The 15,176-nt window shown below is 35.4% G+C and overlaps 3 protein-coding genes across 7 annotated transcripts; all 3 read left to right on the top strand.

The window, feature by feature from the left end:
* Positions 1-27: 27 nt before the first annotated feature.
* On the top strand, positions 28-3,140 carry LOC118059097 (endo-1,4-beta-xylanase 5-like). 3 transcript variants are annotated; one of them, XM_035071922.2, is made up of 8 exons: positions 28-151; positions 378-478; positions 609-658; positions 775-997; positions 1,215-1,381; positions 1,489-1,587; positions 1,788-2,579; positions 2,720-3,140. In XM_035071922.2, the coding sequence occupies exons 2-8, from the start codon at positions 421-423 to the stop codon at positions 3,053-3,055; spliced, it is 1,725 nt and encodes a 574-aa protein (XP_034927813.1). In that variant the 5' UTR covers positions 28-151; positions 378-420; the 3' UTR covers positions 3,056-3,140. The 3 variants fall into 3 exon arrangements, with proteins under 3 accessions (XP_034927813.1, XP_034927814.1, XP_034927812.1); XM_035071923.2 differs by having other exon boundaries at positions 110-478; positions 1,215-1,334; positions 1,502-1,587; XM_035071921.2 differs by having other exon boundaries at positions 110-478.
* Positions 3,141-5,381: 2,241 nt separating this feature from the next.
* LOC118059096 (endo-1,4-beta-xylanase 5-like) lies at positions 5,382-10,719 on the top strand. Its single transcript, XM_035071920.1, is given in 8 exon segments — positions 5,382-5,439; positions 6,499-6,548; positions 6,967-7,040; positions 7,042-7,169; positions 7,274-7,440; positions 7,615-7,713; positions 7,951-8,742; positions 8,921-10,719. Coding segments are annotated over 8 exon segments (1,716 nt in total). The 3' UTR covers positions 9,269-10,719.
* A 480-nt stretch (positions 10,720-11,199) lies between these two features.
* Positions 11,200-13,900, top strand: LOC118059095 (protein NLP2). Of its 3 annotated transcripts, none has more exons than XR_004689265.2 (3): positions 11,200-12,632; positions 12,825-13,763; positions 13,835-13,900. XR_004689265.2 is itself a non-coding variant. In XM_035071919.2 (3 exons), the coding sequence occupies exons 2-3, from the start codon at positions 11,951-11,953 to the stop codon at positions 13,700-13,702; spliced, it is 1,560 nt and encodes a 519-aa protein (XP_034927810.1). In that variant the 5' UTR covers positions 11,200-11,524; positions 11,917-11,950; the 3' UTR covers positions 13,703-13,900. The 3 variants fall into 3 exon arrangements, 2 of the variants coding, with proteins under 2 accessions (XP_034927810.1, XP_034927809.1); XM_035071919.2 differs by having other exon boundaries at positions 11,200-11,524; positions 11,917-12,632; positions 12,825-13,900; XM_035071918.2 differs by having other exon boundaries at positions 11,201-11,524; positions 11,750-12,632; positions 12,825-13,900.
* The last annotated feature ends 1,276 nt before the right edge of the window (positions 13,901-15,176 follow it).

Genomic DNA, 15,176 nt, shown 5'->3' with positions numbered 1-15,176 from the left:
CATATATTTTATTTTTTACTAGCAATTTAATTAATTTCTTAGCTTTTGTCCTTTAGTACCACGCTCGCAACTTTCTTTCCAATAAACTCCAGATAAGTTTCACGAGCCAGCCTGGGAAGTATCAGTGATTCAACATTGTCCCAGAACCCAGGTTTGCAAATACTTGTCTTGTTTCCTTCTCTCTTTCTTTGAGAATGGACTTGGCAGCAGTTCTTTAGCATATTGTTCTTGCGGTGCTTTTTACTGCCATTCATTGTCTGTTTTTATTTTACCAAAGATCTGGGCATCTTGATATCGTACATTTAGTTGCATTTTTTAAAGTTCTCCAGAAATAGAAAAACAAACGATTTGGACTGACATCTCTTCCCACTGTGTAGCATATGCTTCAGTGATAGCTTTTTGGCTCGTGTCTCTGGGAAAATGAAGATACTAGCAGAAGCTTTGATCTTGGTGTTTTTTAGCATTTTTCTGGGTTCAGGTCTCTCACTCTCTCACTATCTCACTCAGGCTTATATCTCTATGTTTGCTTACCAATATTGAAGTTGCTTTTGGTATGAAATAATAAATTCATTAATTCTGACCACCATATTCTTCACTGATTGATGCAGAGCATAGGATATGTCATGCTTTCTCTTCTAATTATAATGCTAGAACAAAGGTAACGAGGACTATCTTTTCACTATCTAGGCTTCTGTGCATATTAGACTACAAAAAAAAAAGGGGGCCAAGGCTTGCAATGGTAATTTAAACTATATTTTTCTAATGTCAAACCAGTGTTTGGTAGAGCCCAAGACAGCTCAAGATGGAGGAGGGATAATAGCTAATCCAGATTTTACTCATGGCATGGAGGGGTGGGCTGTACATGGACAGGGGGCAATGAAAGAAGAAATGTCAAGGAATGGAAACAGATTCATTGTTGCGTATAACAGAACGCAATCACTAGATAGTATCTCGCAAAAGGTCCAATTAGGGGGAGGTCTCATCTACAGCTTCTCTGGTATGTTTTCCAAGTTTTTCCATCTGTCTCAAGTTTAAGATTTTTGGGTTTTTCTTTTTTAATTTTATTTTTGTTACATTTTCCTACGGAAGGAAAAACTAAGAACTAAGGTTATCGCCAGCAACCAATACAAAAAAAATTAGAGACAACAAACACAAGAAGGTTACTAATTATCTATTTCAGAATTTTTAAAAGAAAAGTTTGATTGAAATTTCAGCATGGATTCAAATCAACAAAGGAAGTGAAAGGGTAGCTGTTGTTTTCAAAATTCCTCATACTGAACTTGTAATTGGTGGTAGAGTTCTGGCAAGGAATGGATGCTGGTCTTTGTTAAAAGGTGGTATATTTGCAAATTTTACTAGCCATGCTGATATTCTATTTGAGGTAGAGTGCATGAATTTAGTTTCCTAGCAGTGCAAGGGCATCGAGATCTAATTCATTGCTTTTTTCAAATTGAATTCAATGATATGCTTATTTTCCCCTCATTGTAGAGCAATAATACAGCAACTGAAATATGGGTGGACAGTGTATCCTTACAACCATTCACCTTGGAGCAATGGAGAGCCCAACAAGACGAGAAGATTGATAAGGTATTTTAAATCTAATTGCATTGCTTGTTTATGGCATAGCCTCAACATTCTTGAGAAACCATACGCAAAACCGTACAAGCGACAATCTATAGCCACCAAGATGAAACAAATCATATGACTTTCCATGGAGAAAACATATCCGTGTTATTTCAATAAAATCTACATCGCGATCAAATCCAGAGTTAAATTTGAACCTGCAGGAACGCAAGAGCAAGGTGAGATTCAAGGTAACTTATGGCAACGGAACTGCAATGGACAGTGCGACTGTTTCCATTAAGCAAACCAGGTCAGAGTTTCCATTTGGATGTGGCATGAACTTCCATATTATTGACAGCACAGATTACCAGAACTGGTTTGCCTCAAGATTCAAGTATACTACTTTCACCAATCAAATGAAGTGGTACAGCAATGAGCCGAAACAAGGACAAGAAAACTATACTGTTGCAGATACCATGGTAAAATTTGCCCAGAAAAATGGCATTTCTATAAGAGGTCACAACATTTTATGGGACGATCCAAAGTACCAGCCAGAGTGGGTTAAGAATCTTACTTCAGATGAATTAAGGAAAGCTGCAGCAAAAAGAGTGGATTCAGTGGTTTCAAGATACGCAGGGCAACTAATTGCCTGGGATGTAATAAATGAAAATCTGCATTTCAGCTTCTTTGAGGATAAACTTGGCAAAAATGCTTCTTCCAGGTACTTCAAACGAGCTTACGAGCTCGATCCCAAGACAACAATGTTCCTGAACGAGTTCAATACCATTGAATATAGCAATGATGAAGATGTGGATCCAATCAGCTACATGAAGAAACTAGGCGCGATTTTGTCATATCCTGGAAACCAAGGAATTTTGGCTGGCATTGGTTTGGAAGGTCATTTCGGTGTTGGCCAGCCAAACCTTGCTTACATGAGATCTGTTTTGGACATTCTAAGTTCAACAGGATTGCCTCTATGGCTTACAGAAGTGGATGTCGTGAAAGAACCAAATCAGGTATTATAAATTTCTTTTCAAACGAATATAAAAAATAATCCCTAATACATCCTATCAAGGTTGGTTACTGATTCCAGGTTTCCAACTAGTCTAAAAAACGCAACGGAAATTAGATGCTAATTACTGTTTTTGGTGGGCAGGCGGAGTACCTGGAGCAGATACTAAGGGAAGGTTATTGTCATCATGCTGTTAAAGGGATTATAATGTTTGCCGGACCAGCAACCGCCGGTTTCAATGCGACAACCTTAGTAGACAAGGACTTCAAAAATACCCCATCAGGGGATGTTGTGGACAAACTGATTGATGAGTGGAGAACTAAACCTACAGAAACTAAAGCCGATGGTGAAGGATACTTTGAAATGTCCCTGTTTCTTGGGGATTACAACATCACTATCAAAAACCCTGTGACTAATTGCTCAACTACTTTGAGTTACAGGGTGACAAAAGGCACTACCTTTATTCATATCATCGCATGAATTCTCTCCCTAACACAGCCTATATATATAGCCCTTTTGTAGTTTTAAGACAAATATTAACATTGGTCATTGAGCTTCTGAATTAGGTAAACTGTTCTGTTTATCTGTTACAATTCTGTAACTGGCTCCGGATTCTAGATACCTAGCCATCACCTTTACCTTAAATTTAGGTAATGTTCGGCGGTAATTCAATCCATCCATGTTTCTCAAAAAATTAAATATTTTTATTTAAAATTAATAATTTTTTAATATTTTTAGATCGCTTTGATATGTTGATATCAAAAGTGATTTTTAAAAAATAAAAAAAAATATCGTTTTAATATATTTTTAAGTGAATAATATTTTGAACTATAATTATTATCATAATTTTAAATAGACACTAATGAATTTTTTTCATTAATCATCTATGCTTGAGAACTTTGCTCAACAAAAACCCGAAACCTAGAAAATTATTGACATTAATATTAACAAAAAAAAAAAAACTAAAATAAAACCAAGTTTTTCCTCTCATATTTCACTAATTGTAGCACTATTCATTGAGTAAATTTCCTTTCATGTGAGCACTGTTTATCCTCTCATATTTAATTCTCTTTGGATTGCATGTTAAGACTTGCCTGAGATATCAACGATTGTTCTAGAATTAAGTGATAGGTCAATTTTGCATAATAAAACTTTTAGTTGTCGTAAAAAATAAAATTAAAATAAATTAAAAGCCTGTTCACATGTATATTGTACAAGATGTGTGTTAAAATAAAATTAAAAGAAAGATCAAAATTAGAATTTACAAAAATTAACAGCCTTTTCACATGTATATTATACAAGATGTGTGTTAAACTACACTTTAATCCCACAATTTCTTATTTTTTTATGTTTGGTCCCTACTTTTTTATTTTTCATTTTAGTCCCCAACTTTTTTTGTTTACGTTTCAAAACTTGTATCTTGAGAGAAGAAAATTTTTAAAAAATAGAGGTGGAAAATTAAGAATAAAAAACAAGGGTGCTTTAGTTTTAAATGTGGGCGAGAGGAACAAGTCCATTCTTCCGGCCTATGCACGCCTCGCCCCTCCATATTTGTATTTAATTATTTTCTTTCTTTTCATATTTTATAATTAGATTTTTAAAAAATATTTTTAAATGATATTTAAATAATTAACCAATTAAATCATTGTTTTCAAATAATATTAGCGCCTTTTATGTTAACATAAAAAGTTTCTTTTCGAATAGTTATATATGTATTACAAAACTGTATTCTCTTCTCAACTTTTACAAGCCATTTAAAGAAGGCAATAACTTAAACTGAGTTTAAATCTTAAATATCGAAGCTTAAATGTCCAATCATTCTCATATTTGAATTATTTGAAATATTGAGGGACCAAAAAGTTTTCATTTAAAAAGTAAAAGGACTAGAGTGAACTTATCGCCCCAAACTTGAAACTGCCACCTGTTTTTTCTTGTTTTACACTTTGGTCCTGCGTGTTTCAATTTTGTCCATCCCTAACATTTTTTGATAAATTGTTCATGAACTTGGACATAAAATGATGCAATTGAAGAGAAACAAAGTTTAATGACTAAATTGAAAAAAAATATAAATTGTTACCATGAAAACACTACGTGATACAGTGATTTCTATAACTAACCAATTAAAAGGTACATATAGAAATACAATAAAAAAAATATGGAAACAAATCACAATCTTCAATTATTCAAAATCTATTGATGTTGTGCTTCATTTTCTTTCTAAGTAGTGATTGTATTGTTTGGATTTCAATTCAAAGTATATATCTTGATTTGTTTTCTCAGCACAAGGAGCAAATTGCTGTCCTTACTCCATTTTTGGAAGTTGCAGGAGAGAGTTTAATTTGCTCTTAAATGTCTAATCATGAGCATCTGTATATTTCTTGCCTGTCGTGCTTCATACCATGCTCTGATTCATGGATGCCCCTTTCTGGTTTGTTTGGAGAACTCTATATATTCAGTCTTCCACACCCCTTTTTTTTCCAGTTTTCATCATCTCTTGCTGAAAGGTAAGCATGCCGGCACCTGTGAAATCATGATCATTCTCATTTTCTGTGTGCAATAATTGTGTTCAGATTTCAGCATCGTTAGTCTTCTTATACGTACAATATTAGAGCTATCTTTTTTTTTTAAATAAAAATAAAATATTAGAGCTATCTTTCTTTGAGGGGTCAGGGTTTTCTTTCTGCTATAGTCTTAAAGGCAATATATGTTCATCGTAAGCAATATATGTTCATCGTTTTACGATGTGGATCGAATCCATATCTTATGACTTGAATATTTCAGGTAAGGCCTCTTCATGTGTGAGAAGATGAAGGTATTTGCAGAAGCTTGCATGTTCATGCTCTCCTGCATTTTGTTACGTTCAGGTTCCTCTTCTACCATTTTAGTCTTTGTAACATATATATATATACTTCGAACGTGAAGAAAATATTAACATAAACTAATTGAGGCGGGGAAATAACTGTTACTCTTCTCATAAAGTATTGTTCATTTGATTATTGTTTTGTTTTTCTTTTCTTTTTTTAAGGTTTATTTTTTTAAAAAAAAAAATATCCTTTAATTTTTTTTACTTTTCATTAATTTTTGTATTTTAAGTTTAAATAAAATTCTCTCTCTTATTTTTTTTAAATTGTTTAGTTTATTGTTAAAAAAACTATAATTGATTTTTTTTAATTTTTATAATACTTCAAATAAATTATTCTAAATATTTATCTGTAAATTTTTATTTTTATATTTTATCTAAATAAATTATATTTATATAACGTGGTTATAAAAATAAAAATTATTTAATATTCTTAGATATAAGAGTTAATCTCTAATATAAAATAAATAATAACATATAAAAGAACAAAATCAGGCCCATAAAATAAATGATATTGTAGTACTAGTAATATTCCAGCTCAATTGCTGCTACGTATTTTTTGGTTAACTACAAAAAAACCGTTCAGTTGTTATCAATACGAATCAGACCCATCAATTTTACCCTTTAAATTACCCAACATTGTCAACTCTACCCTTCCTGCACTTCCCATCCAATTATGTTAACAAAATCCGTTAATCACACGTGTGCAAACACCACCAGTCTTCAGATTAGTAATATTTATTAATTAAAGCATAAGAAAACAATTTTGTAAAAATAAATCCCATTTAGATTCTATATTAAAAAATTAAGACAATTGAATTTTAGATTAGTTCCCTATTTTTAAATTCTAGAATTATGATGTGGGCATCGAGCATGCTATGTTAATTGATTTGAAGGAAGAGTGGACAAAAGGGCAGAATTGAAAACATTGACGTCAAGGGTGAAATTGAAGGATACAATTGTTCAAGGGCAAAACTAATAACTGTCCTATAAGTGAGGGGTATTTTTGTAGTTAACCTATTTTTTTCCCTACAACTAACAAGTTGCTTTTTAACTGATGCAGGGCTTTTGACTCGTGCTGCTTCCTTCTATGACTATTCTGCGACAACAGAGGCAAGATTAAAATTCTCATTTCACAAACTAAAAAAAAATTCTATGTAAATGTTGCTTTTCTTAACAGAAACAAGTCACTGGAACAACAATCTGCGCCCTTTCAGAAATTGCAACTTATCTTCAACCTTTTAGTGGTGTAGTATGTACAATACTAAGACAGAAACAATGTTAACAGTATTTCTTAATTAAATGTTTCGTTTCAGAATTTCAAATCTAAGTTATAAATGCAGTAATTCTTACTGAAGTTTCTATATAAAGGTCTGAAGGGCAGGAAGACTGCTGCAAGTCCACAGGGAACAATTGAATTGCAATTTTTCTTGGGCATATGATTGTTTTTTTTTTAATTACTAGGAATGTTTCACAATCTATGATGCATATAGATCATCGAGACCCTTCGACTGAAAAGTTTGTCCAGCAGTGCCTGGCCAGCCCCCAGAAATCTAATTATGAAGGAGGCATTCTAGTTAATCCGGAATTCAGGCGTGACATCAAAGGGAGCAATGAGAGAAGGCGTGTCAAGGGAAGGAAATATGTTCATTGTGGCATGCAATAGATCGAAGCCCTCGGACAGCATCTCGCAAAAGGTCCAACTCCAGCAAACAAAGATGTATAGTTTTTCTGGTACGTCTCTTTCCTCAGCCTGTCAAGTTTTACAGAATTTCTGTACATATTACATGCCACCATTGTTTCAGTCCTGAGAAATTTGACTGAAATGAACTTTTCAGCTTGGGTTCAAATCAGTGAAGGAAGTGAGACAGTAGATGTAATTTTTAAAACCACTCATGGCGAATGGATACGCGGTGGCAGTGTTGTAGCTAAGCATGGATGTTGGTCTTTGCTAAAAGGTGGCATGGTTGCACATCTTTCCGGCCCCGTTGAGATTTTCTTTGTGGTAATGTGCTTATTGCATCTAATCTATGTCAATTTCTCATTAAATATTATCGAAGTTTGCTCCGATTTGGTGTGAGATTCTTAAGCAGAGGCATGCAGGAGTATTAGAGGTGCCATCTAACTGAATCCTTTTGGAACTACAGTACTAAACGAATGCTTCTCTTTATCAATATAGTGCAACAATACAAGAGTGGAGGTATGGATAGACAATGTCTCGTTCCAGCCTTTTACAACGCAGCTATGGAGATCTCACCAGGACAAAAGCATCGAGGAGGTAAATGAAACGAAGAATTGACTACTTTTGAGACTTGCATTTTATTTAACTGCCTTTATCTAACATGAAAGATTTGAGATCAGTTTCCCTTTGTCTAAATAGAATACTGTACGTAGTTTGTTTCTCAGAAGTCACGTTAATATTAATTAATCAATCATTTCTATACTGTCTACAAATCTATAATGGCATGCAGTAAACTGCATCTATAACATTCCAGTTCAAATTTGGACTCTGCAGGTGCGCAAACGCAAGGTGAGGTTTCAGGTAACTTATGCCAATGAAACTGCGTTGGGTGGTGCTGCAGTCTCTATCAAGCAAACCAAGTCAGGCTTCCCATTTGGATGCGGTATGAATCATTATATCCTCTTAAGCAACGCTTACCAGAAGTGGTTTGCTTCAAGATTCAAGTTCACTACATTCACCAATGAAATGAAGTGGTACAGCACCGAGAAGGAACAAGGTCATGAAGACTATACAATCGCAGATGCCATGCTAAGCTTTGCCGAAAAGAATGGCATTGCTGTGAGAGGTCACAACATCTTATGGGATAGCCCCAAGATGCAGCCTCAATGGGTCAAAAATCTTTCTCCCAGTGAACTAAGAATTGCGGCGACAAAAAGAACGGATTCAGTCGCTCGAAGATACTCGGGGAAACTGATTGCGTGGGATGTTATGAATGAGAACATGCATTTCAGTTTCTACGAGGACAAGCTTGGAAAAAATGCGTCGTCTGAATATTACTTGAGAGCTTACCAACTTGATCCAAAGACAATAATGTTCTTGAATGAATTTAATACCATTGAATACAGTAAAGAGATACGTGCAAGTCCAGTAAACTATGTTAAGAAAATTAAAGAGATTCTGTCGTATCCTGGAATCAAAGGTATCCTGTTAGGAATAGGAATACAAGGCCATTTTAGTTCTGGATATCCAAACCTTGTTTACATGAGATCTGCATTGGACATTCTAGGTTCAACAGGATTGCCTATATGGCTCACAGAAGTCGATGTCCAAAAGGGCCCTAATCAGGTATGGCGTAGTTTTTCAAGTAAATATCTGAACTTCTTTAATTATCCATTCTGCATGATAATTACAATTCCAAATATACTGATAGATAGACTATCTATAAAGTTTCTTCTTGGATCCTATGCTTTGATTGGACCAGCCATTTTTAACTGTAAAGATTATTACATTCGTTCATTGACAGGCACAATACTTTGAGAGCATACTAAGGGAAGGTTATTCTCATCCTGTTGTTAAAGGTATTATCATTTTTGCTGGTCCAGAGGTAGCTGGTTTCAGTGTTATAACCCTGGCGGATAAAGATTTTAAGAATACTCCATCAGGGAATGTTGTTGATAAGCTGATCGCAGAGTGGAAAACTGGGACTCTGAAAGTCGTAGCAGATAGTCAAGGATTTGCAGAAGCTTCCCTATTTCAAGGTGATTACAATCTGATTGTCAAACACCCAGTGACCAATTTGTTGACTAGATTACGCTTTAAGGCAAAAGAAGACAAATCGCAAGAAACTACAGTGCTTCATGTCACTGATTGAGCCATCCCCCATCTATGATACTGAGGAATTTTGTACTGCAAGAAATTGTACTTCTTAAATGAGAAACTAAAGTACTTCATGTCACTGTTTGAGTACTTCATGACCAATAAGTTTACTAGATTACGCTTCAAGGTAAAAGAAGACAAATTGCAAGAAACTACAGCACTTCATGTCACTGATTGTGTCATCCTCCATCTATGATACTGAATTTTGTGCTGCAATAAATTGTGCTTCTTAAATGAGAAAAGTACTTGTGCTTATTTAGTGGCATAAAAAGCAGTCTAACTACCACAATCATGAAGGGTTGGCCCTACCATTGATCATTTCTTTTTTTTCCTTTTCCTTTGGAGCCCATTTAGTTTCTCAGGGAGCAAGGTCCTGAAAGTGTGAATCAAGTAAAATTCCAATTGTGCTCATGCATTTTAAAATGGTAGTTTACCACTAAGTGACAATTATTTCTCCAGTTGGCATGGCTGGACCTGGACAGTATGTTGCTCCCCACACACACCATTTAACCATTAGCTGCAAGAAATCTGGCCAGGAGACATTTGATAGTTTTAGATGGTATGTGGTCTGCACATAAGCAAGAAAATAGTACGACATTTTATCAGTCTTGCCTCTTTAAGAACACAAATCCTGCTATACACCAGCTCAATTGCTCCGATGAACGAAATCTGAGGACCACAACTGCTACTCTTACCTTCACCGTTAGAGGTGCAATATTTTTTTGTTTTCTAGGACTCGAACAGAAGCTTACCGTGTTGAGTTAGATCTAGCTAGTATTAAATACTGACAAGATCCAAGTGACAGTTTGTATCTGACAATGAGCCCACGTTAGAGAAGAGAAACCATTGGCTGGTGATCTGTATGCATACTGTGTGTATATATACTGTTCAAATGCAAGTGGGTGGTCAGCCTTAAAAGAAAAGAATAATTATTGAGCTTCACGAGAGCTTTTTGTGGAAAGCACCGTAGTGAAATCCTAATCTGACATCATTATGCAGATACTAATCGCCACTTACCATGCTTTACACCAACAAACAGACATAACTTATTGGTTTAATTAAGCTGGAAAAGAGCATATAATATAAAGAATGTGTCTGATTATGGCTAGCACGTAACCGTTATTCGTTGGTCCTGCTAGTATTATTTAGCTTTTTAGTCCATTTGGATGACTAATCAAAACCCTTAAAAAATATATCTAATCAATTTCCAATTGCATAAGCTTGCATATTGTTCAAGAATAATTGAATCTACCATTTGAAACAAAAAAGTCTGCATAAGAAATGCAGCTGGAGTAGGTTAATTTGCCACAGCAAAATGGTCAGATATATTATGATGTTGATGCTGACTCGCCAACAAATCATTGGAATTGCTAAACCAATAGTTCATCTTGATGAATGGTTTTGGTCTTCTATTTTTTTAAAAGGATATTATTTTTAGTATTTCCTTAAGAGCACACATGTAGGCCATGTCAATTTTCGCAAGCAATCAGCATTCTGGATGCACCATCCAAGAAGAAGAATTCACCTTTCCCTCTCCTTATCCTCTTTGGAATCTCAAAGTCGTAAAACATGAGGATTCCACTTGGATTATCCTATGGGTTAAGATGTGGCGACTCGATGAAGCGAAGGGACATTGCAGAAGAAGAAAAAGATGATTTCTCAAAGATTCTGCATGGGCCCAAAAAGCCATTGAACTATTTCTATAGAAAAAGTCAAATTAAATATAGCTATCATGGAGCCTTCACTGAAAAACCAGGTATGATGCCTAAAATAAGCTGAAATAGCTGAGGCAATCGCTTTTGATTAGTGGAATATATGTTAAAATAGAGGTGGACAGTGCAGCAAGGAATCTTGTAAGAGGGCAAAGAGAAACAATAAACATTCAATATAACGTAGTCAATAATCTTTTAACATCCAAAGTTTTCGCTTTCACTGATCTTTGAAAATGTTCATGCTGTAGAAATAGCGGCTTTTTTTCCCTCTACTTAGATAACTTTTTAACCTTGATGGTTATATTTACACGGTTGAATTTAGGATGGCTTCGTTGATAAAGCACGCACACAGCTAGTCTTGGGGATTGTTATAACTAGAGGTGTGTCACACACAACTAAGAGGAGAATAAACTCTCATATTCAGAATCTGTCAAGGGATCTTATCCAGAGAAAAGTCCCCAACTTTCCTTTACAACATCATTCTTGGCTTTGGTTTACTGCATAAAGAAACTAGGTATCGAGGATCTTCATAAAGTGAGGTACTTCCTCAACCTCTTTCACTTCTTGGTTTATATGACCAACTGCTCTGTGTATTGTGTTCTCTGTGTCCATTCTCTTCTTTTCGGCTTATGAAATCCTGCAAGACTCAATGAAAACATCGATGCCATGTATTTATGATAAAACAAGTTTACTTATTGCCCCTCTGTGTTAGTTTGCCGTAGAACTATGTTAGGTTTCTGCCTCTGATCCATCTGTGATTGCAGTTGACAAGACAATTTTAGTTGAAGCCATGGTTCTGCGGCTTGATCATATCGGATTCTTGGATAGAAGCAATAACAATTATTCCTGGAAGTCCCTCTTTTTAGTTTTCATCTTTACTGTTCCATGGTGTTCTGGCTCGTGACAATTTTTTGCAATTTGGGTTTCATAGGTTGTACTAAATACAAGTTTTATGCAAGATCGGTATGGACCGTGGTGCCATCAGGACAAATTCAATATTCACGACCACCTCAGACACTTTCATGGACTTGAATTTCACAGACGAACTCTTGGTTCAAAGATATTGGTGGGAGAGCGCTGGTGGAGTCAACTTTTTGGATCCTGAACCTTCCATCTCGAATGATCTGTGTGACCCTTCACAATATGTGCCTTTTATGGGGTCTGGTCATCTGAGTATAAACTCACACCATCTGATCTGCCAAGAAGAAACAGACATCTCACTTGAAAACTCACCTGTAGTCTATCCTGAAACCGAGGAACAAGTTGTCGGGACCATCACATCTCCAGTACACTCTGAAGGTTCTCAACTTGAAAGCGGTGAATTCGTCCTGGAATTCTGTGAATCATGGGAGTGTCCGAAACAAGAACCTGAGGATGAAGAGACTCTCCAAGAGACAACCGACTCGGATAACAATGATTTAGACCAGTACCAAGAGCAGGAATTTTCAGATTTTGGGCAGCTTCAACAAAACCCTGAGCACTGTACTGTTGAAAGTGCCAGAGATTCTTTTGTTCCCTGGAGTCCCTTAATAGGCAGCAGAAAAACAGGCAAGAAGAGACAGACCAAGACAGAGAAGACAATAAGCTTGCAAGTTCTTCGAAAATACTTTGCCGGGAGCCTTAAAGATGCTGCTAAAAGTATTGGTGGTACGAAAATATGCCATTACAATTGGATCTCATTTTCTTTTCTGTTTTTTTTTTATTTTTTCTTTTTTGTGAATTTAAGGCTAATTTCTGGAGGAGGCACTTTAGCCTGACAGACCAATAAGTGCTTGCCCAGTTTGTTTCGCTCTAGCCTAGTGAATAAACAAGTGCTTAAACAGTTTGTTTCAATTGCAGTTTGCCCCACCACTCTGAAAAGGATGTGCCGGCAATATGGTATCAGCCGTTGGCCTTCCCGAAAAATCAAGAAGGTTAACCACTCCTTGAAAAAACTCCAACATGTAGTTGACTCTGTCATGGGAGCTCAAGGACTCATTGAAATTGATTCCTTTTATACTGCCTTCCCAGAATTGAGCTCCTCTGGATATTTTGGGCATAATCCCTTTTCATCATTCCAGATAACTGACTACCCTGAGGAATCAAACCCAAAACCTATAAATCACTTGTTCAGTACTAAAGGCCCTGTTTCAAAATCCCAGTCCTCGTCGAGTAGTCAGAATTCTGGTTTGTTCATCTGTCACGGCAAAAGGCAGCTTACCAGCACCATCAATGGCTTGAGCACTGGACATGCTTTAGCTGTAGAAGACCCTGTCGAGGTGCTGAAGAGAACACGCAGTAAGTCAGAATTACCCTCCTTGAATAAGGAGGAACTTGATCGAGCCAAAAGCAATGAAACATCATGCCAGCGTCAAAATCTGGAGACTCAAGCGTCCCTACCGATCAGTAATGGCCGGTGTTTACGATATGGAAGTGTCTTCAGAATTAAAGCCACTTTTGGAGATGAAAATATCCGTTTCAGCTTGCAACCAAATTGGGGTTTCAGGGACCTGCAACGAGAGATTGCAAAGCGTTTTGAAATAGATGATTTCAGCAGGATTGGTCTCAAATATTTGGACAATGATCATGAGTCAATTCTTTTGACTTGTGATGCTGATCTTGAGGAGTGTAAAGATTTGCTTGGCTTCTCTCAGAGTCGCACAATCAAGATAACCCTCTATCTGTTTTCCAAACCACACCTAGGAAGTTCATTCGGCAGCAGCAGAGACTTGTTCTAATGCATGGCCGGTTTCTGATTCACCTTTCGTTTGCGTGGACAAAAATTAGACTTCTGTAATGGTGAGAGATTTTGTTAGGAATCCTTTTATTTTCATGTTAGCATGATTAACAGTCATTAATCTCTTCTACAGATCAATGACTATTGGAGAGTTATTAAGGAAGATAATAAGAAATATGCAGCCATCATTTGACCAAAATCACTGCATATTCTATTATGTAATTACATCTGTAGCATTGAATTTTCATTAGTGAAATTGATTATAGACTTAGAGCGCGTCAAAAGCGAGAGAAAAAAAAAAGGAAAAAAAAAGAAGTTTTGCAAATGCTATGATGAAGTTTCTACTTTATTGCTGTACATATGTTATCTCCGACATTAAAGATAAAGGATTTATAATATTTTTTAATATATCTTTTTAATTAAAAATTTTAAGATATAATTTTTATTATTTTCTAATATATATTATAAAGTAAAAATTTCAAAATATAATTTATATTATATATAACATACTTCATCAAATAAAACCTTTTAAACTTGAAATTACACCGTTACTTCACTAACCTGCAACCCATCATTTTGGAAGAAGAAGGGCTTCCTCATATGAATCTTCGAAGAGATGAAGCTGTCATCAGTGGATTTTATTAACTATATATTAAGCATAAAAAGCATTATAATAGTAAGAAAGCAAACTCCCCCAATAATATTAAAGCCAGAGCTACATTGCAAAATATTGAGGAAAAATAAAATAACAAACTATAAAAACAAGCATAATCAATGTTATGAACATTTCCAATCTGCGTAAATAACAAAGAAAATAAAGAAAATAATAAAATAAAAGCCAATATCCATTATAATATTATCAAGACAATAAATTCATTTAAGATAATAAATTCATTGTTACGCTTTCACATCAAAGTAAAATAAAATACTTCATTTTTTTTTGTTTCATTCAATGCCTATTGAGATAGTTCGGTCCATATCTAGTGTGGATGTTAGAGCATTTAGAGGACCTTTTCCTACCATGAGAGGATTGGGAAGGACGCACCTCCGGTGTAAGAGTTATTGTGCCCGTGATAAATACTAGATAGTCAAGTGAGGAGCGAATAATTGCTGAAAATATCTAAGGGGCTGTTTGGGATTGCGTTTGAAAAGCGCTTTTCATAAAATTTGAATTTTTTTTTTTTTTAGCTTGGAAGTAATATGTTTTTGATGTTTTCAAATCATTTTGATGTGCTGATCTCAAAAATAATTTTTAAAAAATAAAAAAATATTATTGGCATGCTTTTCTAAGTGAAAAGCACTTTGAAAAGCAACAGCAACCACACTCCCAAACACCCTCTAAATAGTAAGCCTACCCTAGGATGAGTGCTCTCCTATTCTGACTTCTTCAGAACCTCAGGTAGCACAGCCGAGAAAGGATGATAAAAAGCTTAACACCTCTCATTTTTATTATTTTTTCAATATGAAAAAAAAAA

This window comes from Populus alba, chromosome 9 (assembly GCF_005239225.2).
Source record: "Populus alba chromosome 9, ASM523922v2, whole genome shotgun sequence".
In the NCBI taxonomy this organism is placed as follows: Eukaryota; Viridiplantae; Streptophyta; class Magnoliopsida; order Malpighiales; family Salicaceae; genus Populus; species Populus alba.
This window is presented reverse-complemented; position numbering and strand designations above follow the sequence as displayed.